Source organism: Pristiophorus japonicus, chromosome 15 (assembly GCF_044704955.1).
Source record: "Pristiophorus japonicus isolate sPriJap1 chromosome 15, sPriJap1.hap1, whole genome shotgun sequence".
Classification (NCBI taxonomy): Eukaryota; Metazoa; Chordata; class Chondrichthyes; family Pristiophoridae; genus Pristiophorus; species Pristiophorus japonicus.
The window spans coordinates 69,542,012-69,567,507 of record NC_091991.1 but is presented as its reverse complement, the minus strand read 5'-3'; the positions used below and the strand labels follow the sequence as shown (position 1 = coordinate 69,567,507).

General features: G+C 46.5%; 1 protein-coding gene and 1 pseudogene across 4 annotated transcripts in view; both read left to right on the top strand.

Moving 5' to 3' along the window:
• aass (aminoadipate-semialdehyde synthase) overlaps positions 1-25,496 on the top strand; it is a 108,235-nt gene that overhangs the window by 39,319 nt on the left and 43,420 nt on the right. For all 4 annotated transcript variants that reach the window (XM_070900577.1, XM_070900574.1, XM_070900576.1 and 1 more), the window contains 3 exons: positions 15,968-16,030; positions 16,139-16,206; positions 24,698-24,819. In XM_070900577.1, the coding sequence (XP_070756678.1) occupies positions 15,968-16,030; positions 16,139-16,206; positions 24,698-24,819 (253 nt within the window). The remainder of the gene's footprint in view (positions 1-15,967; positions 16,031-16,138; positions 16,207-24,697; positions 24,820-25,496) is intronic.
• On the top strand, positions 15,228-15,466 carry LOC139226042 (U2 spliceosomal RNA; annotated as a pseudogene).

The window sequence follows — 25,496 nt, the reverse complement described above, 5'->3', positions numbered from 1 at the left end:
CCCTTCCTCTTTGTTGTCAGGCCTGAATTTAACCATCCTGCTAGATCATGTGTTGAGTGATTGGAGAACTCTTACAAACGATATGTATTCCGTACATTGTTGGTACACCAATATACTCCTTGGGGTTTTGAAGGCGCTTTTGTCTCTAACTATTTGAGTAAGCTAGACGAAAGGACATTAGTCACCACCATACCTATTGGAATGTGGTGACTTGACCTTTTGTGGCATAGTTTCCGTTTATGGCAATTCCTCCAGATAGTTACAGAAAACTGGATTTGCCAGCAAATTGTGCTTCAAGGCAAAAGGATTTAGGCCTAGACATTTAACGGGCACAGGGATTGTGATGCGCGAGCAACCCTTGTCCATTCGGCGGGCTGCAAGCAGCATGCGAACATTGTGCTTCCTGCTCATTTGCATGATTGTGGCATTCAGCCCAGCGCTGAACACACTGCTGAGTGGTTAAATGCTCAGCATGACACCCAAGTTCTTGCGAGGCTAGCACCAATTGAAGCTAGCCTGCACAACTTAAAGGCAGTCTGCACCTCTTAAAAGGGCGATGCATTCTGCCTGCAGCAGCTTATTCAACTGGCTGAGAAAGACTGTGCAAAAAATCAATTAATGATGGCACAACAGGGGAGCAACAGGATGCAGCACTGGAGGCCTTGGTACAGGAGGTCAATAGGAGGAGAGAGGTCCTCTTTCCACAGGGTGGCCAGGAGACCTTCCAGGAAACAGACAAGACTGCAGTGGGAGCAGATGGCCACTGTGGTGAATGCCAGCAGTGTAACCCCGAGGATGTGGACGCAATGCAGAAAGAAGATTAGTGACCCCACACAAGTGGTCACGGTCAGCGAATTCATTTTTACATGCCATAATCCCACCTTTGTACCACTAGCCTCACACACTCCTCAATGCACCACACCCCCATCACTCGCCTACCTACAATCTCACCAAACAGGATTGATACTTAATATTCATAACTTCTTCTCACTCTCACACACTTACCACTGCTGTAAGCCTCACACTCACATCTCGCAGCTTGCAAACACTGTCAGCTATTCAAACATGATCACCCAAAGAATTGGACCACACTCACTGACACACTTCCCTTTCTCTTGCAGGAAAAGGTGCTGCATAATCGGCACCAATACAATTTAACTGGCGGGAGACCAACTCGCCTGCATCCCTTCACCCCCTTGGTGATGTTGGCCATTCTTGGGAGGGGCATCGCTTGGCCAGTGGCCAGTGGTGGGGCTGAAAGAGAACAAGATGCCGGTACCCTCATTCTCATATACCACTTCCCCATATCCCACAATCTCTTCTGGTTTACAATCTACACATGGTGTAAGCATGCACCTCTTGCTTCCCCCACCCCACACCTCACCACAATCCTACCCTTGTGCCGTTCTCATTTCAGATATCCAAGAAATCCAATCTGCCCAGTCAGTGGTTGTAGAAGAAGAGGGAGAGGAGAGTGATGAAGAAGAAAAATACACCATCGACACAGCCACCAGCTCAGATACTGGCACTGCGCGGAGTTTAGAGGGTAGCTTAGAGGCAGGATCTGCATGTGGTGAGTCACTGGGCATGAGTAGGTTGCAGCCAGGGCAGGGGGAAAGGATAGCGCAGGTGCCATCTCCCTGGGGGGGCGAGGGCGCACACAGGTTCTGCTGCAGAGGACTCGGATGAGGACTTCGATGGGCTGGCCTACAGAAGAATGCTGATGGGTATGCACAATGACATGCTTGGTCCATTGGTTGGCCTGCCAGAAAGCCTGAGTGCAATGTTAAGGTGCATAAAGGAGTCCGACACCATCCTTGCACAGGGCTTTGCGCAGAGCTTGGAGCCCATCCTTTCCAGCATGGAAGGGGTGGGCAGTTCCATTTGCGTACTTGGGACCCAACCATCATGCAGCATCTGATGGCTGTTGTCTCTGCTTCCATTGCAGCACAAGCACAAGTCACCCTCTGTCAGGGTCACAATCAGCTTCACAGCCACTGGTAGCGCTGTCCTTACCCTGAAGTGAGGCTGCAGATCTGGTTACAAGAGGTGGCAAGCACCTCCTTAAAGTACAGATGCCTCACACGCTGCTCCTGGCTCAGGTTGAGGTAAGAGAATTGCTCTCGGAAGACCCTAGGTGGATAAGGCCTCCTGCTGAGAGCCCTTCTCCCCATCCTCCATCAGCGAGCAGCTTGTCCTCTTCTTTGCTGCCTCTGCTCCATCTTGCTGTCATGGTCCTGGCCCAGGGGGATGATAACTCGAGCATCCATGACTGGGAGCAAATTGTCTGACCAGAATCCATGAAGTCAGAAGCAAGGCTTTCTCCACTTGCAACACTACTCCCTGTCACCTCACTCATTTTAACAACACTAGAAAGCTTCAAACACTTCCAGAAACTTGCACAGAGCTAGTAGAAATTCATCGGCAACTGTCCCGAGAGTGGTTGATGATCCCTTTAAATATCACTGGTAGGGAATCCTTGCAGCTGCTGAATGCATGTCAGCTGTGTGAGGTTAACACAGGGCATTATGTAAGAATCCTGAGAAATCCCCATTTCACATTCCCCCTACTAACTAACACGGACTAACTGAAATAAGTATTATTAGTTATAGGTTTCAGATTGTATTATGTAACTGTTTGTTTGGCAACGCATGGTGTTCCTTGAATAATCATGCTTTTAAACTAGTGTAATATGCATTGAGTAGACTCGATTAGATTTAAAATGGAAGAAAGCAAGACGTGGGGCCTTACTTGACCAAATTGAAAATGCAGACCTCAGTGAGTCTTGCTAGCAAAGCCGACAGCCTCTGTGGGAAATAGCTGAAAGAATTAATAGAATTCCAGAGGCTGAGATAAGATTGTTATGAGTGTAAGATTGTTATGAATTATATATTGTTTTTTGGAATACTTGTTTTGATATCTTATAACCATTAATATCATAATCATCAGCAATAGATTTATAATTGTCTAAGAATTAAATGTAGAAGTTTGTAATCAGCAACTGTATGTAATGATAATGCTAATTGAATTATGTGTAACATGTAACACTATGGGCCCAAGTTTCCACATGATTTGCACCTGATTTTTAGGAGCAACTGGTGGAGAAAGGACTATCTTAGAAATTGCAATTCTCCACATTTTTTTTTCTGCAGTTCTAGTCAGGTAGAACAGTTCCACTTTGGAACAGAATTTTTTCTTCAAAAGGGGACGTGTCCGGCCACTGACGCCTGATTTGAAAGTTTCCACAGTGAAAACGTACTCCAAACTAACTTAGAATGGAGCAAGTGAAGATTTTTGTAGAACTGAAAAAACCTGTTCTACACATTAAAAAATCAGGCGCAGGTTACAAATTAGGCGTCCAGAACGAGGTGGGGGGGGGGGGAGGGGGAAGGGAAGTCATTAAATTCTACAATAAATCCTTATTTATACTTGTACAAATATTATACAAATAAATCCAACCTGAGTAAAAAATTTATAAGCAAAGAAAAGATTAAATAAACCATCTTCCTACCTGTGTGAAAGTGCTTCAGCCAGAGAGAATGCTGCGGGGGGGGGGGGGGGGGGGGCGAGGGGAGAAGGAGGCAGCCGTTCGTTCCCGCGGGGGGGGGGGGGGGGGAGGAGGGAAACGGCTGCCTCAACTTTCTGAGGCTTCCTGCAGCCTTCTCACTGCTGCAAGAAGCCTCAGTGCTGATGTGCTGATGGCAATGTGCTTTTATTAAAAAATGTTCAAAAATTAAACAGCTACAAAGAACGACAAAAATGGCCGAGTGCCAATGTTTCCTTCACACTGCGCGTGCGCGAACGCTCCAACATGCACGCGCAGCGTTGCCGGCAGGAAAAAAACTAATTTAAATGGTAGCCTCACCCTCCCACTTAAAAAATCAGCGCGAGTGTAGGCTCTGCCCCCCTGGGCGCCGCACCAAGCAGACATGGAGCTGCAGGGCGCTCCAGAATCGTGCGGTTTTTTTCCGGCGCCGTTTTTGGCGCGAAGAATGGTCGCCCAGCTCGGAGGGGCGCCTGTTTTTTATCATGTGGAAACTTGGGCCCTATGTCTTGTGCTTAAAAGTCTGTAAGTAAGCTGTAACCAGACAACCTGGGGTGAGAAAGAGATTGCCATGGTCAGATAGAGTGCAGTTAGCCTGGGAAGCAAGGTTGTGCGTGGTTGTCATTGTGTTGGAATGTTATAACATCTGCAGTGAATTAAAAACAAAGGCCTACAGCAAAGGCCATATCTCAAACTATGGCGACATATTCCTTTTCTATTGACATAACTACCCCAGATATGAGTCTTGATGGTCAATAACAGATGATATAAACGTGTCATAAAACTAAAACCTGCATAAGCCAAGATGTTGACAGTGTGGCATCTTTATGATTGGATTTTGGGTTTGGGTGTCAGCCAGTGATTTGGTTCAGGAAGATTCCATGGGCTAGATGTTCAGGTACTTACCGCCACTCTGTAGCGCCATGAAATGGTGATAAAATGGCGGCAGCCGCTCTTTTGCCAGCTGGTGGCAGGTCCCGCGACGGCTGCCATATTCCTCTTCCCCTTTGCCATGCAGACAATTGATAGTGCCCTGGAAATAAAATGGTAGCATGGTGACGTCAATCGGCGTGCTACGCCGACTTAATGTCACCAACGCGAACTTCGACCCTATTATGTATGCAACCCTATGTAACCAGTATCATGCCACCATCAGAGGGCATACCTCTTGGAGACACAAGGGATCCCAGCATCCCTTGGGAGCACTGTATATAAGCAGGCCTCTCATGCTGTACCAGCACTCTGGAGTTAGAATAAAGGATCGAAGGTCACACTTACTCACGTCTACAGTACTCCGTTACATTACTTTTTAATGAACATAAAAGACCCTACTGCTGAATTCAGCAGTGGATCCTAAGCATGCCAGGTTAATCAGGCATGCATGCAGGCTGACAGTGGTGATGTCTGCATTTCTTAAAGGGGTACAGGTTGAGCGTCCAAAATTCTGAGTTCCGGAATCTGTAAAATGTTGCGGAATCCGGAACCGCCGACCTGGGGGAGGGGGGTGGGGAGGGCTTTGCCGCTGCCCGAACTCTGGCCTCGCCCTGCTCGCCGCTGCTGCCCTTACCTCGCGGCCCTACCGCTGCCTGACCTCTGGCCGCACCTTGCCGCCGCTGACCTTACCCCGCTGCCCTTACCTTGGGGCCTCCTCACCAGCCCGCCCGAGCGCCACCTGTGCGACGGGGCACCGAGCGCCACCTGTGCGACGGGGCCCGAGCGCCACCTGTGCGACGGGGCCCGAGCGCCACCTGTGCGACGGGGCCCGAGCGCCACCTGTGCGACGGGGCCCGAGCGCCACCTGTGCGACGGGGCCCGAGCGCCACCTGTGCGACGGGGCCCGAGCGCCACCTGTGCGACGGGGCCCGAGCGCCACCTGTGCGACGGGGCCCGAGCGCCACCTGTGCGACGGGGCCCGAGCGCCACCTGTGCGACGGGGCCCGCCCGCCCGAGCGCCACCTGTGCGACGGGGCCCGCCCGCCCGAGCGCCACCTGTGCGGTGGGGCTCGCCCCACCACCACCACGGCGGCGGGGCGGGGCCGGCGACCCGAACAGCTCTTCAGAGAGCAACCCCCCGCCCCCCCCTTCTGACGTTCCAAAATCCGGAAATACCCAACCGTGGAAGAGGTTCCAAAGTCCGGAAAAACGCAAAATCAAGAACGGCCTCGATCCCGAGGGTTCCGAATTTGGGACGCTACACATGTACACTCATCGTTTAGTTAAGTTTGAATTTAAGGTTTTGGACTTTAAAATTTTTTTATTGAAGTGGTGGCGGCTTGTTGTGATATATTGGAATAGGTTGTTTTTTTAAGTGTGTTGGGAGTGCTGCTGGACACTTGCAAGGGCTCGGATGGTAAACGAAAGCTTTTGAGAAGACGGAACATGCTGCGAATACTCAGCAGGTTATGCAACATCCGTGGAGAGAAAAAACAGAGTTCACGTCTCAGGTCGACATACTGCCTGACCAACAGCATTTCCAGCATTTTATGCTGTCATTTCACATTTACAGCATCCGCTCGCAGAGGGAAGGGGAAGACGCAGAAGAGGTGGAATCTGAAGAGGAGGAATCGGATGGAAGGGTGCATCCCAGACAGCTCCTTTGTGGCCAGGATATCTGGGATGGAATCATCCGCTTGCGGTCCCACTGGCTGGGCAGGCTGCTTCTTGTTGACCCACTGGCTGGGCAAGCTACATTTCTTGGGTGTGTGAAATGAGGACGGCACAAGGGAGGAGTTGTGCTGCCGAGATGGTGGGAAAGCAAGAGGTGCATGCCAGAAGGAGGATAATGTACGTGGATACCCACATCTTGTATCCTTTCAGCCCTGCTGCTGGCCAAGGGCTCAACCGTGCCACTGCAAAGAATGGCCTGCATCACCATCTCAGATTGTTGGTAGGTGAGTGATGGGAGAGTCCTGCATTGAGCAATGTGAGGCTAGTAATGCAGTTGGTAGGAAACTGCTTTTGAAGATGCATTCACTGACCATGACCACTGGTCTGAGGTCACAAAAAGCTTCTTTGGGCCAGTGCCCAGAGTCAGGTGGTGGGGTGACTCTGCTGGCAGTGACTGCCTTAGTGATGTACTCCCACATTGTTCTTTCTGGAGGGCCGCTCTTGCAGAGTTGACCCTCTGCACAAAGCTGGAGTGCTGCATGTGAGACCCTCGGTGCCCCTTTCCTAGCTTGCTGAGCCATTTGTGGTAGCGCTGAGGTAGTTTTCCCATTTGTTGAGGTTAAGAAGATAATTCAGTACTAACTGCTGAATATTCACATTTGGGACTTTTAAAAAAAATATTAAATATTTCTTAAAAGGCAGAAAGGGCTGAAAAATGTATTGATTCACTGCATTGTTTTGCTTCAGTGTGCATGGCCCCTTTAATTCTCAGACCTCTCCATTGCCCACAATTCTTTGTGAGCTCCACAGCTTTGCTCACAGAGACTGTGGGAAGCTGCAATGCCGGACCTGGTCTGGAACTTCATCCCCGATCCCTCCAGCAACGCGCCATGCCCCCCAGACCAATTTCACTCGGTTAGCATTGCGGTCATTTTCAGCGGCCGTTAACTGGCGAACACAAATTTTCCCCCATAGGTTTTGAATGAGAGTAAAGGTATAAGGAGGAGGTCATAACCGCCACAAAGGATATGAGATTTCAGGAGTAGAAGATCTCAGGAAGGATCCAGGAGATACCTGGGAGATGGGGAGAGAGAGAGAGAGACAAGTGACTCAGGATGCAGCCTGCTCACAGTCGCGCTTCGAACCAGATGATAACTGGGTAATATAAGTCTCAATAAAAGCCCATGGAATCCAAGGCAAAGTGGCAAGTTGGATCCAAAATTGGCTCAGAGGCAGGAAGCAAAGGTACTGGTTAATGGATGTTTTTGTGACTGGAAGGCTGTTTCGAGTGGGGTCCCACAGGGCTCAGTACTCGGGACCTTGCTTTTTGTGGTACAGGTACGATGTCCCGAATCCGGAAACACTTGGGCCGAGGTTCAGATTTCCAGATTTCGGAGATGAAATCCGCGTCCCAAATCCGGAAGCCTATTTGGCTCAGCATTGACCCATAGTTAGTAAGAAAAAAATCGCCCAGGAAAAACCTGCATTGCAGCCCTTGGAACAGCGGTAGGTGTGAAGACCTGCAAAAAGGTAAGTTAAAGTTTTTATTTTTAATTGTTTTGCAGCAATTCGATAAGTCTCTTGTGAATGTTTTGTGATTTAAACATTTTTTTTTTTTTGCAAATTTTTTTGGTTGTGTGTGTGTGGAGGGAGAAGGGGGGGGAGATTATTTACTGTTGTGAAAAAAATGTCTGGATTTCGGAACATTTTTCTGGATTTTGGATGACCCCTCCACCGATCAGCGCGATGTCCGGATTTCAGAACATTCCGATTTTGGAACTCCGGATTTGGGAGGTCGTACCTGTATATATCAATGATTTATCCTTGAATGTAATGGGCATGATTAAGAAGTTTGGAGATGATACTAAAATTGGCCGTGTGGTTGATAATGAAGAAGAAAGCTGTAGACCGCAGGAAGATATCAATGAACTGGTCAGGTAGGTAGAACAGTGGCAAATGGAATTCAATCTGGAGAAATGTGAGGTAATGCAATTGGGGAGGGCTAACAAGGCAAGTGATTACACAATAAATGGTAGGATATTGTGAAGTGTAGAGGAACAAAGGAACTTTGGAGTGCATGTCCACAGATCCCTGAAGGTAGCAGGCCAGGTAGATAAGGTGGTTAAGAAGGCATACGGAATACTTGCCTTTATTAGCCGAGGCATAGAATACAAGAGCAGGGAGGTTATGCTTGAATTGTATAAATCACTGGTTAGGCCACAGCTGGAGTACTGCATGCAGTCTGGTCACCACATTACAGGAAAGATGTGATTGCATTAGAGAGGGTACGGAGGAGATTTACGAGGATGTTGCCTGGAGTGGAGAATTTTAGCTACGAGGAAAGATTGGATAGGTTGGGTTTGTTTTCTTTGGAACAGAGGAAGCTGAGGGGAGACCTTATTGAGATGTATAAAATTATGAGGGGCCTAGATAGAGTGGATAGGAAGGACCTATTTCCCTTAGCAGAGGGGTCAACAACCAGGGGGCATAGATTTAAAATAATTGGTAGGAGATTTAGAGGGGATTTGAGGGGAATTTTTTTCACTCAGAGGGTGGTGGGGGGTCTGGAATTCACTGCCTGAAAGAGTGGTAGAGGCAGAAACCTTCACCATAATTTAAAAAGTACTTGGATGTGCACTTTAAGTGCCGTAACCTACAGGGCTATGGACCAAGGGCTAGAAAGTGGGATTAGGCTGCGTAGCTTTGTTGGCCGGCGTGGACACGATGGGCCGAAATGGCCTCCTTCCATGCTGTAAACTTCTATGAATCTATGATTATTCTCTGTAAACTGCTGCCTGAATACTGTAATGTATTCAGTCTTGCTTGTGCTGAATAAAGTTAAATCCCCAGTACGGGTCAACCTTGAATCATTTGGAACCAAGGTCCCTCTGGGATCTCACAAATTGGCGATCCTAGCCAGGAGGTTGATTGACAGTTGACTCTTTTTAGAAACTATTCAGTGCAGGCAAGATCCTGGGACTGACGTGGCTGGTCAACTCAGTTAAGGAAGGAAAACCTTCGGGTGATGGGAGACACTGCCACCTACCAATAGCAACAGGTTAGTAGAAATGGCAGGTTTGACAGAAGTTGAGCAGGCCAGGGATAAAGAGTTCGGCAAATAAAATATAACTTCTGTAGTATGGTTTCTGACGAGTCCAGAAGGAGACTCCTATCAGAAGGTGATAGAGTGGGTCCAGAGCCGAGTGTCTCTGGGCAAGGTTGGATTAGAGCAAGGAAAGCTCATCAGGCAATGCAGCCTATTTCTCTGCGCAGCACGCTGAAGTAAACAGAGACGAAACATCATGAAGCACAGAGAATAAGAGAAGGGGAATGTTTCGGAAGCAGAGAAAAAGTGGGAATTGGAACGGGAACGACTGGAGAGTCGGGCTAGTGAATCTAAGTGCATGGGTGTCTCGGCTGCAGGCAAGCACTGGGGGCGGGGCAAACACCAGAAGAGAATGAGGAACTAGAGAAAGTAGTAAATCAACAAGTTGGAGGATGTGCGCAGGGGAACTGCGGGGAATGGCAAGTTCTCCCGGCTGCGAGGCTGACCACTCCCCAAATGCCACCTATAAACAGATGGATTACAGGGTCAGTTAGAGTGCCGCAAGGCGCTCGCGTCATCTGCTGCTGCCCGGGCTGGTTGTGTCGGGGGGAGGGGGGAGAGCCGCATTGTATAATAGCTCTGACTGGGGGGACAGTGGGACCGGAGACCGTTTGTGTGATTGGGGACCCGAATGACCCCCAGCCGACCGGGAATGCGATCGTTGCAGCCACTCGCGTGGGTTGCCCTGAAATCGGAGTGAGCGCAGGCATTGGCTAGGAAATTGGGGTCAGTCTGCGGGAGGTGAACGCAGCCTGAGAACGTCTGCAGCGAGTTCAGACTGGAGCCGCAGGTGGGCAGCCCAGGGTGATGGTGGTCCCGGCTGCTAACTCTCATTACTGAGGTTCTCAATGTTTTGGGAGATAGGGTCTCTCAATCTGATGGATTTAGGGGCTCAAACGGTCCAGGGGGTGTGATGACCAGCCCACAGCCTTTGCCAATGAACTTGTCGATTTGTGCAAACAACCCCAACCAAAGCCTGCTCGATCCCCGGAATTATGAATTGCACAAACACATGTTTTTGCCACAGCTCCAGCCATTGGTCAAAGCTGGCTGTGGGAGTCTCCAAACACAGCCGGTGTGTTGTGTACGTGTAAATAACTGACAAACTGAGCCAGGAGAAATGTAACTTAACTGTGCTTTTATACAACCCAAAAAGGTGTCTCCAAGCCAGCCTGAACTAGCTTGTTTACAACAGTGTGGGAATAGCTTCTGCAGGGTCCTGATGCCTGTCTAGCATCCTGTAACAAACAAATAACTAGAGTATGAACAGAGTATATTTGCTCAATCTGTTTTGGAGGCGAAAGTGAAGGTATGTGCTTATAACTACGGTTTGGGCATTTAAACTCTGACCCAATCTTGTTCAGTTGGGGCTTTTGCGCATGTCGTTTTGTGTCAGTGTACGACTTCGCTTTCCATTGGCGTTCCGAAATTTGGGATGCGAGTGTGGTTTTCTTTGCGCTAGGTTTAGCTGGGGGTTTGAGAATGTCCAGTAGCCAGTGAAGATTCCGCCCAATCATCAGCTCAGCGGGTGTCTTCCCCATTAGTGAGTGCATTGTCGAATGGTCCGAACCGCTTCGTCGAATGTTTGGCCTGCTGCGAGATTAGCTTTCAAACCCTCTTTGATGACATGGTTAAAATGCTCAACAACACCGTTGCTTTGAGGATTGTACCAAGCAGTAAGGCGATGCTCGATAGCATGACGAGTGAGGAAATCCGCGAACTGGTTGGACACAAACTGTGGTCCATTGTCAGTGATTATGACCTCTGGGAGACACCACTTCGTGAACATACACTGCAAAATAGTGACAATCGTTGAAGAGGTCACTGAACTTGTTGTGATTTCAGGCCATTTGGAATGCAGGTCATGTACTACAAGGAAACGCTGGTGCTGTGGAGCTGCTTCAACTGGACCAAAGATATCCAACTGAAGTTGTTGTCATGGTTTTTGTGGCCATGGAATTGGCTTCATTGGCGCTGGTCAGATGTTTGTGGCCTTTACGCTCAGACTGCATGCTTCACAGTGTGAGACAAACTCCTCGATGCAAGTGACAATCCTAGGCCACCATACTGAATCACGACATCTTTGTTTCATGCGGCAATGCCAGGATGTCCATCGTGTTCCAATGAGAGAACGCACTGTTGAAGCGACTTGGGAATTACTACTCTATCACCACAAGCTAGGCAGCCATCGTTCCAAATGGAAAATTCATCGCAAAGTGTGTGGAAGGTTTCAGCTCTTCTGGAATTTGCTTAGGCCACTCAGTCTGGAGGAAGTGGCACATGTGCTGGAGCGTAGCATCATTCTGTGGTTTGGTTTTGAGTTTGTCGCAGGAGACAAAGTTTCTGATGGACTGAGTGATGATCGACGTGACATGTGTCGTCATCTGTGAACAAATCAGCACCAGAGTCCGAAACAGGTGTCGAGCGGCTGAGCATGTCAGCTACGTGGTTGCGACTGCCAGCGATGTACTGTACATCAAAGTTATACTGATGAAGGCGATCTGACTATTGGCTGATTCGTAGTGGTGTGTGTCCAGATCCAGTTGTAGCAAGTAGCGTAGTTAGCGCTTGGAGATCCGTACGGAGGATAAATTTCCTGCCATAGAGGTAGAAGTGCCAGCGTTCACATGCATAGATGCAAGCGAGTGCTTTGCGTTCTCCTGTAGAGTATTTATGTTCTGCAGACGAAAGCGTGCGAGAGGTGAAGGCGACTGGGCATTCCAGGCTGTCGATCCATTGCGAGAGCACAGCACCCATGGTGGTGCCTGATGCATCCGTGGTGACATACGTAATGGCATTCGGATCAGAGTGCGCGAGGATAGGAGGGCATGTGATTTTCACTAAGCGTGTGAATATCTGTGCCTGGGAATCTATCCATTCCCAAAGGATGTCCTTGCGCACCAACTTGCAAAGTGGTTCGGCAATGTGCGCGTAGTACGTGATGAACTTCAGATAGAAGTTGCAAATGCCGAGGAATGGTGAAAGTTCTTTGATGTTAGTAGCCTCCTGCATTCGCTGGATCGCGTCAATGTTGTCAAGCACTACTGCTGTGATTCTGTAGCCCAGAAATGTTATTTCTCCAGCAGCAAATGTACACTTATCGGCATTAAGTGTAATGTTATGTGTAGAAAGTCGAGCCATAACTGCATGAAGTCGCTGGTCATGTTCTTCCATTGTCCATCCATGGATGATGATATAGTCAAGCAGATTGAGGGCTCCCTCTATGCCTGCTAACATAGTAGTAATAATCTTCTGAAATGCATTTGGTGCAGAAGATAGTGCGTAGGGCATGCGTCGATACTGATACAGACCATCATGCATCGTGAATGCCGTGAGCGGTTTGCTGTCCTCCGCTTAGTGGTATTTGCAGGTAACTGCGGCGCATGTCGTGTTTCGTAAAAATTGTTGAGCCGTGGAATTCTGAAGACAGTTCGTCGATGGTAGGAAGAGGGTACTTGTCGGGAATGATGGCCTTGTTGACCTATTCACGTCGATGCATAGGTGGATCTCCCCATTTTTACGCTAAGCAATGACTAAGTTCGAGATCCAGGATGAGGAGTCGCTCCTGTGAAAATTGAGGGATATTGCTTGTCAAAGTCCACTGTTGCACAGATGTGCTAGTTGGGTCATAAACTTTGAACTCAAGCTTGTCAAAAAGGTCAACACCCATGAGGCTTCATCCCTTCACGACATAAAAGGAAAAGTTCTCCGATGTTATGGCTTTGTAATATATCGGGACAGATATGATCCCAAGTACCTCAATTTTGGAGTCAGAATACACTGTAGGATAGAAGTTGTGGACTGGAGTTGACAGTGTGTGAAGTGGGTTTTGTACACAGCCTCGCTCAATATGGAGATTTTGGCTCCAAGGTCAATGAGGAAGCAAATGGGCATGCCATCAATGTTTACCTCACAGTCCTTGAATTTGCCCGAACCGAGGTGCGAAATCTCTAACAGTGTAAACCATACTGAGTTTATCACGATCGGGGTTGTCCACATGTGGAATATGCTGCGATGAGCGACAAACACTAGCAAAATGGTTCATTTTACCACATGCAGAGCATTTCTTCCCATGTGCAGGGCAGTTAGGACGCTTTGTTGAGTGTGATTTGTCTCCACAGTTAAAGCAGTGGAAGTTCAGCCCGCGATCCATAGTGGGTGGCTTATTACTAGCCCCGGGTCTCTACCGTGATTTCCACTTTGGGCGAACGCCGTGCACCTGGGCTGTAGCTGCAGTCTGCTGCACAGGGGAGCAGGGGATCTGATCGCTTTTGAATCGGAAAGCGCTGATTCGATTTGGATAGCCAAATTAGTTGCTTTGTCTAATGTCAATTTATCATCCTCCATTAGCAAGCGTTCCCTAATGCGAGGGATCGTTGTTTTCTCAATAATTTGATCCCTGATCATTTCCTCTGTGCTCCAAAGCTACACTTGGCGGCCAGTTCAGTTAATGAAATGATGTACTGTTTGATTGGCCCCTTTTACGAAATTGGTATCTCCATCACGATACTTTTCTTTGGCCCAAAATAGTTCTATAGGGTGCTTACCGTTTTGTTGTAGGACTCCCGTGTCTTCGATTTGGCCAAAGTTGCGTTGGCCTTCGATGCCGAGGCAGTGGATAAGTATTGTACAACGGCGAGCTGGTGTTACATTGTCGCCGTCTAACCCATTCGCCGTGATATACGTAGAAAAACTTTTTATCCATCTCAGCCACGGAATTGGAGGGTGTGGAGAGGAAAGGCGGGGGAGGGGGGAGGTTAATTTGAATCATTCTCGTCGCCAAATTATGTTGTGTATGTGTAAATAACAACTGACAAACTGAGCCAGGAGAAAAGTAACTTAACTTAACTGTGCTTTTATACAATCCAAAATCGTATCTCCAAGCCAGCATTAACTAGCTTGTTTACAGCAGTGAGTGATTAGCTCCCACAAGGTCCTAATGCCCGTTTAGTGCCGTGTAACAAACAAATAGTGTATGAACACAACACGGTGGACCAGAAATCATTAGAAGTGCTGTTCAGGCACGCCAGCCATTTCTGTCCCCGACAGCGAACCTGTAACAACAGTACAGGGACCCCCAGAAAGGGAACAAGGGGGTCAGGATAGAAGGAGGGTGATGAATTGTTATAATGGTCGAAAACCGGGCCACATGGACCGGAGGCAGAGGCAGGAGACAAAGTCCATCTCCCCCCCCCCCCCTATCGGGCACACTCGGGCAGGCCAGCACCCTCTGCTTTGGAGGATCAGATGGATAGGTGCAGGCTTAAATGACCATTCCACCATTGACTGGCAGCACTGGCATCAAATCTGTGTTGCAGGCTGATTGACGTCACGTTCTGCCTCCATTACATACTGATGGCTCCCAACGCTAACCCCCGTACCAAAATGGTGTCCGGTGCAGCCCACATCAGAATTGTGCACACGTGGCTCGGACGACGGGTGATACACTATCGAATTTATAGCCCTTAGTGTTTTGGTGAAAGAATTTAGACCAAAAGAGGCCAACCAACCTCTTTGATTGGCAGTGGACTGTAATATAGAGCCTTAAGTGACCTGGATAGATGAGTGTCCGCAATGTACCATTTTGTGACGCACTTTTTTGGGCAGTATATTAATGTCTTTATCCGGGCTTGTATTTTTTTTTTACCATGCATCATCCTTCAAGCAAGCAACACATTTAATCGCTGCATCACAAAAAGCTTCGATCCTCTTATACACTTCACTGACACAGAGCAGGCATCTGAATTTGGTTTACAGTCCAGTATACCTGCTGTTTGCTACCAGCAAAGTGGGTTGATTTGCACAAGGGGTAACTAATTTCATCTCATTTGTGATTGGCTGATGCTTATTTAAATTTAACTCTTCTAATGTGTGATGGGGACTGTTGCTTCTGGGGGGTAATCGATTGGCTGGCCTTCGAGCTGTGGTAATCCCCACTGTAGTAACTGTATGAGTTGGCACCAGGGTGGGGTGGCTTCTCGGCCTTTTGGCTAAGATCATGCGTAACTGACCTGACAGGGGAGTAACCACCATAACCCCAAGGTGGTTCTCCCTGGATCAGGAAGGTATATGCTTGCTTTTTTGGAAATAGGAGGTGGTTGGGGTGGCTTGACCCATCCACCTCCACGGAGGTGTGTGGGGGACCTGACCCATCCACCTCCATGGCACGAACCTGGTATTGCAGTACTTCCAGGAACGGTGCAGTGGCTCTAGGCCTTTTGGCTAAGAGCATTGGCGCAGAGTGATCCTTGAATGGGCCCAAGGTGACCTCTGGCGTTTGTGATTTGACAAAGAATTGGAACGATTGGCTATGAATTTCAAAAAAAAACACCAGTCATTCTTTTGTGTTTGCCTAAAGTATGAAAGATTCTGTTGGTCTGTGATTGCAGCAGGGTTAAGCATTCACTCACTCTGGAGGGAAGCTTCAATGCTTTTTGTCAGCCAGACAACATTTCTCCAGATAATCTGCCTGCAAACAGGGGAGCAACTTGTACATCAAGTTTCACACATGGATACTTGATATCATATGAGCTGACCTTTACAGAAGTGGGTTGTGTTTTTGTTGCTGATTAATGTACATAGAGCTAGTGTTTATAATTGCTTTAGTTACCTGAAAAAAATGACTCCCTTGTTTGTAGACTGAGTTTTTAAAAAAATCCATGTTTTGATATTTCTAAAAGGATTGTGTGTGATTTCTCCTCCCCCCACAGTTGGCCTCCGATGCTACACAACCTTTTGAAAAGCAGGACGGCTTCACCCACGTTGTCCGGAACGTAAGGCAGTTCCATTTTTGGCTTTGGACAACTGTTGTGTATTTTACTGCCTGCCGCTGATCCTGTCATGTGTAACACATGGTTGTGTTTCAATTTAATTATTTCTAGGCTGTAATCGCATCCAATGGTTCACTCACTCCGAAGTTCAAGTACATTCAGAAGCTAAGAGCGAACAGGTAAGCTACTCTGGCCCCAGCTGACCTCCTCTTGTGTTGTGGTAAGCGCTCTGAGATGCCTGTCTCTGTATATAATGAGCACTGTGTAAATGTAAGTGTTTACAATGATGCACTGTGCTCCTGAGTGGCACCTGGTAATTTTGTGGTGTTTTGGTGCCAAGGAATTATTATAAATCCAACGGCTTGAAAAGAATTGCATTGTTTTTTTGTTGCCAGTGCTGTATGGCTCTGTGGGTGACCATTGTTTTCACATATGCCTAGGCACAGAGTGTCACTAGGTTATTTGGCTGTGGTGAATCATCGCATCAAAGCCTGATCCTATCCACAACATGCCCACTTCTAGCAAGGGTCACGGGTTAGCAACGAGGGGCAGCAGATCTGGGCAATGTGTAACTTCTCGGGCTCTGCCCCGAGTTGAGATCAGCTCACTTAGTACAGACCTACTTGTTCTTCATGGCTCAGTGAGTCTTGCAGGATCGTGCATTGCTCTTCTCGAGCGCTCACTGATTTTCTTTCTCCCCCTCCCTCTGTCACTTTCGTTCAGTGGTTTCCGTAACAAGTGGTCACTGAGGAAAGGTTGAAAGTCGGATGGGATTTTGATCATAATGAGGGGCGGGTAAATGCAGGTTGTAATTTTCAGTATAAACATATGTAACCTGTTCAACTCTCAACTGATTCTGTACAACATTTATCTCTCAGTAAGTTTGACAATCTAATTGTTACACTGCAAATCCAACTTGAGCACGGGGTTCAGCTTACATTCTGATCATTTGAAAATCCTCTGAATGCGAAATTTATTCACACTACAATCATTTGGTTTTCAGATATTCAGTAATAATTTATTTTGTAATCTTTCTTCATCTGAGGATGCTTGCATTGCATGTTATCTGTTCTAAGGAAGCGATCAGTGCAGTCCATTTAAAACCTCACCGATCAAATATGCATGTTGAGGGTCTGCAGTATAAATCAAATTCAAAACGTAAGACATGTTGACATCCGGGAGAAGTGTTACTGGTGGCAGGTTCGATCCTGCCTGTTTTACATCCCCGCCCAAGATGAATTTCACGCCCAGCGATTCTTCACAAAGATTGAAAGGAAAGTATAACTAAACAATGTCCTGGACAGCTGCAGGCTCACACCACTCATATATTTTATTTAGCAGAACAGCTCCACTTTATGCTGTGAAGTTGTTTCTGACCCACAATGTGCAGTGTGACTGCAGCCAGATCATGATTGGTTTGGCATTTTGCATGAAGTTTGGCACCATCTCCTCTCATGGAAATGAGACTGAAACTGGTTGGCCCACTTCCTGCCTGCTTTGGGCCCAAGTTGAAATTCCCCCCTCCATTTATATTTTTATAATTTGTTTTAAAAGTCACTAAGGGGGGAAATGGGGGTGGGGTGCTACTTTGCTCAGAAAATACTCCCCATTGATCCTTTTAAGTGAAATAATGTGGTAAAATCTGCTTTCAGCATTCTTCTTCCACGGCGGGCTCTGCCCTGTGACATTGCCTGGGCCTGATTAAACTCCTCGGGAATGTGGTTTGGCAGCTCTGGGATATCCGCTTGTTATTATTGGAATGTGAGAGAGATTCCTCAAGTCCACAACCACAACACCATCAGCATCAGACACATAGATTTGGTTAAAGTCTTCGGTTTAGTGTGATGCACACCTGTGTTGTCTAAACACAAGAAAGATTAATTCTTGTCATCCTAATACTAGAGAAGCAAAATAAGAATAGAAAGTGCTAAAAAATCTGAAATAAGAATAAAAAATGCTGGAAATGCAGAGCAGTGTCCGGAAGCAAGCAAGTTAGATTCATGTTACAGGAGCGACCCGTCATCAGAACTCTGTTGAAGGATCACATTGAAAACATTTAACCTCACTGCTTGTTGCGCATTTCCAGACATTTGATTACCACTTTAAGAATACATTGTTCGATAGCTTTGTTAGCAGCCTGTAAGGTTTTGTAAAGCCACTTTTAGGGCACATCTTTAGAAATAACATAGGCGTTTAGGAGGTAATGTTACAAATTTGCACTTCCAGTCCAGAGCTTCACCTGTTGGGATCCCATATCTGAAAGTCTGGAATATGTTTCCCGGGATTTTCCCTCACATTGTTTGATACCACCATCATCATCATCATCATCATAGGTGGTCCCTTGTATCGTTGAATTGCTTCCATGTCAAAAAGGGATGAGTTCACGGGTGTTTCAATGAAGGACCTAATATTCCAGATCCCGAACTACATGTTGAAGGGTGGAAGATGCCTGTGCGTGGATTTTTTTAACGTGTGGTGGCCATTGCACACCAGTCACCACGTGGGCTTGACAGAGCTCGGTCTTGATCCAGTGGCAAGGATTAACCAAGACGACTACTGACCAGATCTGCTGCACCGACCTAGTGCGCACACATATTGCAGTGTGGGCTGCTCTATGCTGCTCCAGGGCCCTTGCATCTGCTGGGTCCCGAACTCATACCTCTCCTGGGCCCCGATCACGTCGCTCCACGATCTCTCGTTGCTCCTGCTTTACCTGCCCATGCTCCAGTCAGCGACCTCGATTTTGGTGATGTCCAATCCAGTCACCCTCTTCACAGCCATCGCTCTCCAGCACGTGCTGTACCTTGAAGCGCCATGCTCTTTTGAAGGCCCTGACCTGCTGATGGTCCTTGCAGATCGGGACTGCCGCGCCAAATGTATTGACATCACAACAACAACAACAACAACTTGTGTTTATATAGCACACTTAACATAGTGAAACGTCCCGAGGCGCTTCACAGGAGTATTATGCGATTTAAAAATTTGACACATTTCAAATGCAGCAGTAAAGAAAAACATACTCTAAAGAAAGATCAAGAAACCCTGTGTCGCTCTGGCCCAATGTTACATTCAACTAATCAACACAAGGCACCATGCTTGCTGGTAATGGTATTGTAATTGTTAACTGTCCTTGCTAACCAGATTTGTGATGCCTTGCACAGTGCCTCTTGATTCCACCTTAACATCTTGCATGGTCTTGTGTGAATTGCAGGAGACTTGCTTCTTCCGTAGGAGGTTTCTTGATCTGTTTATTTTATTATTATTGAATGCGTAGTACTGTCTCAGTGTAAATTCGTTGTACCAACTAAAATAGTGTATGGTTCACTAATAGGATAATTAATTGCTGAACAGCAGCTTTGGAAACTGCAAACTTTAACAGTGAAACTTAAACTGCAATATGCCTATGTAATCTTACGCAGTTTGTTTGGTGCTGCATTGTTTCAATTAACTTTCGAATCAAAATTTGAATGAATGCAATTTTAAGAACATAAGAAATAGGAGCAGACCATTTGGCCCCTCGAGCCTGTTCCGCCATTCAATAAGATCATGGCTGATCTGATCTTGGCCTCAACTCCAATTTCCTGCCCGCTCCCCATAACCCTCGACTCTCCTATCGTTCAAAAATAAGATCCTGGCTGATCTGATCAGGGACTCAGCTCCACTTCCCTGCCCGCTCCACATAACCCTTTACTCCCTTATCGCTCAAAAATCTGTCTATCTGCACCTTAAATATATTCAATGACCCAGACTCCACAGCTCGCTGGGGCAGAGAATTCCATAGATTTTACAACCCTGAGAAGAAATTCCTCCCCATCTCAGTTTTAAATGAGTGGCCTCTTATTCTGAGACTATAGGGCTCAAATTTCCCCATGAGTTGCACCGTTTTTTTTGGTGTAACTTGATTTTTCTGGTGTATCTTTTTAGTTGCAAATATGATCATTTAATTTGCGCCAGTGTAAGTGAGTTAGTTAGATTTTTTGTTCGGTCACTTTTTTTTTTCAAAAGGGGGCGTTCCAGCCACTTACACCATTTATACAAATTTGGCCAGAAAAAAGTTGTGCTAAACTAACTTAGGGCAGCGTATATGTCCACTTTTGTCCGCACAGAAAGACCTTACTGACAGTTAAGGAATCGGCGCAAGTAACTACATTTAAAGCACCATCAAGCACCAAACAAAGCATAAAAAGTAAAAAGCAATTAATTAACAAATAAATAAAATAGAAGGAACCCTGCCCCTAAAGCACCAAGACCAAAGTAATAAGCAATCAATAAATAAAAAATAAAAAGAGAAGGAACCCTGCACCTAAAGCACCAAAATCAATCAGTAAATAACAAATAAAAAATAGAAGTCCTACCTTAGGGAATGCAGCGGACCGCCGATGAGGGAACCCATTCGGCCAGGGCTAGGGACTCTAGCGCGCATGTGCAGAGGTCCCGGCACTGTTTTCAGCGCCGGGACCTGGCTCCGACCCCAATCCATTGGGCCACGCTGCATTACGACGGAGAAAAGGCTGGGGAGCGGCCAAAATATGGAGGTCTTTTTTCGGCGGGCTTGGAGGTAGGCAAAAGCGGCACAGCTCGAGTGAACGCGCCAGAAAAAGAGGTTAGGGAAATTTGGGCCCTATGTCCCCTAGTTTTAGTTTCCCCTTTTAGTGGAAATATCCTCTGCATCCACATTGTCGAGCCCCCTCATTATCTTATGTTTCTATAAAATCACACCTCATTCTTCTGAACTCCACTGTGTATAGGCTCAACCTATCTTCATAAGTCAACCCCCTCATCTCCGGAATCAACCTAGCGAACCTTTGCCGAACAGCCTCCAATGCAATTATATCCATCCTTAAATACGGAGACCAAAACTGTACACAGTACTCCAGGTGTGGCCTCACCAATACCCTGTACAGTTGTAGCAGGACTTCTCTGCTTTTATACTCTCTTCCCAATAAAGGCCAATATTCCATTTGCCTTCCTGATTACTTGCTTTTACCTGCATACTAACTTTTTGTGTTTCATGCACAAGGACCCCCAAGTCCCTCTGTACTGCAGCACTTTGCAATTTTTCTCCATTTAAATTATAATTCGCTTTTCTATTTTTTTTCTGTCAACATGGATAACCTCACATTTTCCCACATTATACTCCATCTGCCAAATTTACTCACTTAGCCTGTCTATAATCGTTTTGGCAAATTTGTTGTGTCCTCCTCACAATTTGCTTTCCCACCCATCTTTGTATCATCAGCAAACTTGGCTACATTACACTCGGTCCCTTCATCCAAGTCATTAATATAGATTGTAAATAGTTGAGGCCCCAGCACCGATCCCTGCGGCACTCCACTAGTCACTGTTTGACAACCTGAAAATTACCCATTTATCCCGACTTTCTGTTTTCTGTTAGTTAGCCAATCCTCTATCCATGCTAATATATTACCCCCAACCCCATAAACTTTTATCTTGTGCAGTAACCTTTTATGTGGCACCTTATCGAATGCCTTCTGGAAATTCAAATACACCACATCCACTGTTTCCCCCCTTTAACCACCCTGCTCATTACGTCCTCAAAGAACTCCAGCAAATTTGTCAATCATGATTTCCCTTTCATAAAACCATGCTGACTCTGCTTAATTGAATGCTTTTCCAAATGTCCTGCTACTGCTTCCTTAATAATGGACTCCAGCATTTTCCCAACGACAGATGTTAGGCTAACTGATTTATAGTTTTCTTCTTTTTGTCTGCCTCCTTTTTTAAATAGGGGCATTACATTTGCAGTTTTCCAATCTGCTGGGACCGCCCCAGAATCCAGGGAATTTTGGTAGATTACAACCAATGCATCCACTATCTCTGCAGCCACTTTTAAGACCCTAAGATGGAAGCCATCAGGTCCAGGGGACTTGTCCATCTTTAGTTCCATCATTTTACCGAGTACTACTACATTAGTGATAGTGATTGTATTAAGTTCCTCCCTCCCTATAGCCCCTTGATTATCCACTATTGGGATGTTTTTAGTATCTTCTGCCGTGAAGACCGATACAAAATATTTGTTCAACGTCTCTGCCTTTTCCCTTTCTCCATTATTAATTCCCCAGTCTCATCCACTAGGGGACCAACATTTACTTTAGCCACTCTTCCTTTTTATGTACCTGCAGAAACTGTTACTATCTGTTTTTATATTTCGTGCTAGTTTACTCTCATAATCTATCTTCCCTCTCTTTATCATTTTTTAAAAATTGTTCTTTGCTGGCTTTTAAAAGTTTCCCAATCCTCTGGCCTCCCACTAGTCTTGGCCACATTGTATGCCCTTGTTTTCAATTTGATACCATCCCTTATTTCCTTAGCCATGGATGGTTATCCCTTCTCTTACACTCTTTCCTTCCCATTGGGATATATTTTTGTTGCGAGTTATGAAATATATCTCATGTCTGCCACTGCTCGCTCATCAACCGTCCCGTACTTTAATCTATTTTCCCAGTTCACTTTAGCTAATTCTGTCCTCATACCTTTGTAGTCTCCTTTATGTAAGCTTAGAAACCTGGTTTGAGAACCAACTTTCTCACCCTCCAACTGAATTTGAAATTCAGCCATGTTATGATCACTCATTCCTAGGGGATCCTTTACTACGAGATGTTTTATTAATCCTGTCTTATAGCACAGTATCAGATCTCGGCCTGCTCCCCAGTTGGTTCTGCAACGTGCGCTGTTAAAGGAAACTATCCTGGATACACTCTATGAGCTCTTCCTCAAGGCTACCGTGGCCAATTTGCTTTGTCCAATCAATATGAAGATTAAAATCGCCCATGATTATTGTCATTCCTTTATTACAAGCCTCCATTGTTTCTTGATTTATACTCCGTCCAACAGTGTAGTTACTGTTAGGGGGCCTATAGACTATGCCCACCAGCAACATTTTCCCCTTATTATTTCTTATCTCCACCCAAACTGATTCAGCATCTTGATCTTCTGAGCCAATATCATTTTTCACTAACACACTGATCTTTTTTCCTTTATTAACTGTGCTACCCCACCTCCTTTTCCTTTCTGTCTGTCCTTCCGAAATGTCAAATACCCCATAATTCCCAGTCCTGGTCACCTTGCAACCACATCTGTAATGGCTATCAGATCATACCCATTTGTATCTACCGTCAACTTATCTATTTTGTTACGAATGCAATGTGCATTCAGATGTAGAGCTTTTAAATTAGATTTTTTTTTACCTTTTTTTTTCCCCTGCTTTGACACCACTTTCTGATTCATCTTTGTTTATACATTCTGTCCCTTCCTGGCATGCTCTGGTTTTCATTTCCCACAATGCTACCCTGCTCTATTGCCTTCTCCTTATTCTTTGACTTTTTAAATTTTTGCTCACCTGAATCCTGCTCCCCACTAATTAGTTGAAAGCCCTCGTTATTTGATTCACCAGGACCCTAGTGGAGCTCATCTGAACGGAACAGCTCCCCCTTACCCCAGTACTGGTGCCAGTGTCCCACGAACCAAAACCCATTTTTCCCACAGCAGTCTTTGAGCCATGTGTTTAACTCTGATCTTATTTACCCTAAGGAAATCTGCTTGTGGCTCAGGTAGCAATCCAGAGATTATTACCTTTGTGGTTCTGCTTTTTAATTTGGCCCCCAGCTGCTCATAATCCATTCGCAGAACCTCTTTCTTTGTCCTATCTATGTCGTTGGTACTCACGTGGAACACGGCAATTGGATCTCCCCCCTCCCACTCCAAGTTCCCCTCCAGCCTGAGATGTCCTTAACCATGGCAACGGGCAGGCAACACAGCCTTCGGGACTCACGCTCTTGGCTGCAGAGAACAGTATTTGTTCCCTTAAGTATACTGTTCCCTACCATTACAACATTTCTTTTTACTCCACTTGAATGGCCTCCTGTACCACGGTGCTGTGGTCAGTTTGCTCATCCTCCCTGCAGTCCCTGCTCTCGTCCACACAGGGAGTAAGAGCCTCGAACCTGTTGGACAAGATCAAGGGCTGAGGCTCCTCCATCATTACCTCCTGGGTCCCCATATCTGCCTCGCTCGCAATCACACCCTCCTGGCCCTGACCACGGATCGAATTTGAATTAATTACTCTAATTGGTGTGACTAGCTTCTGGATCGCGGCGTCCTGGTTACTCTCCCCCTTCCTGATGTGTCGCAGTGTCTGCAGCTCGGATTCCAGCTCATCAACACGGAGCTGAAATTCCTCGAGCTGCAGACACTTGCTGCAGATGTGGTCGCGATGGACCTCAATGGGGTCAACCGGACCTCAATGGGGTCAACCAGCCCCCACATACAACAGCAGAACCACATTGCCTGTCCTGCCATCTCTAATGTATTTAATGAATTAGATTTAGTTTTTAGTTATTAATCCTGACCCCTAATGTAAGGCCCTTATTTTAAAGCAAGAAAAAAAAGAGAAAAACTCACCAACCAATCACTTCCCTGCTTTCCTGTGACGTCGACTGTAGTCACCCTGTCTTACCTGCTCCTGCTGCTCCCTGCAGGGGCTGGGCTGCTCACTGCTCTTTAAGCTCTGCGTCTCCTTGGATGTTCCCTCCTAGGTCGGAGGTGTTGGCGCAATTTAAAGTTAATTAAATTGATCTATTTACATACAATATTTTTTTTGTTGCACAATTGTTAGAATTGTATCGTTAAAATGTTTAATGGTGTATTTAGGAAGTCTGCTCAAATTAGGAACATGGGTGCAAAAGGCCGAGTGTTGTTGCTTGGATCAGGTTATGTTTCTGAGCCTGTCTTGGAATATTTCACCAGGGACACTGACATCGAAGTGACTGTCGGTAAGTAACCATTCCTACCTTAAATGGTGAATATTAAAATGGGCCGCTACTTTTGATCAAGGTTGCTTTCGTCGGGTTTTGTTTAAGTCTTCACATTAGTCTGGTGTAAAACATGCAGCGACATTGAAAATAGGTTCAAGAAGGTTCCTCTTGGTTGGCACTTCTAGTGAGATTGTAAATCAAGCTGAGCAGAGGAAGTATCCATTACACTCTTTGCAGAGCAGAGCCGACCATTTCTAATTAGACCAGAACAAAAATTCATGGTGGAGGCAAAGAGAAAAGTGAAACAGCAATTGAAAATTCTGGAAATACACCCATCATCATTTAGGCAGTCCCTCAGAATCGTGAAAGACTTGCTTCCACTCTTTAAAATGAGTCCTTAGGTAGCTAAACAGTCCAATACGATAACCACAGACTCTGTCACAGGTGGGACAGATGGTCGTTGAGGGAAAGGGTGGGTGGGACAGATTTGCCGCACGCTCCTTCCGCTGCCTGCGCTTGATTTCTGCATGCTCTCGGCAATGAGACTCGAGGTGCTCAGCGCCCTCCCAGATGCACTTCCTCCACTTAGGGTGGTCTTTGGCCAGGGACTCTCAGGTGTCAGTGGGGATGTCGCACTTTATCATGGAGGCTTTGAAGGTGTCCCTGTAACATTCCCCTGCCCGCCTTTGGCTCGT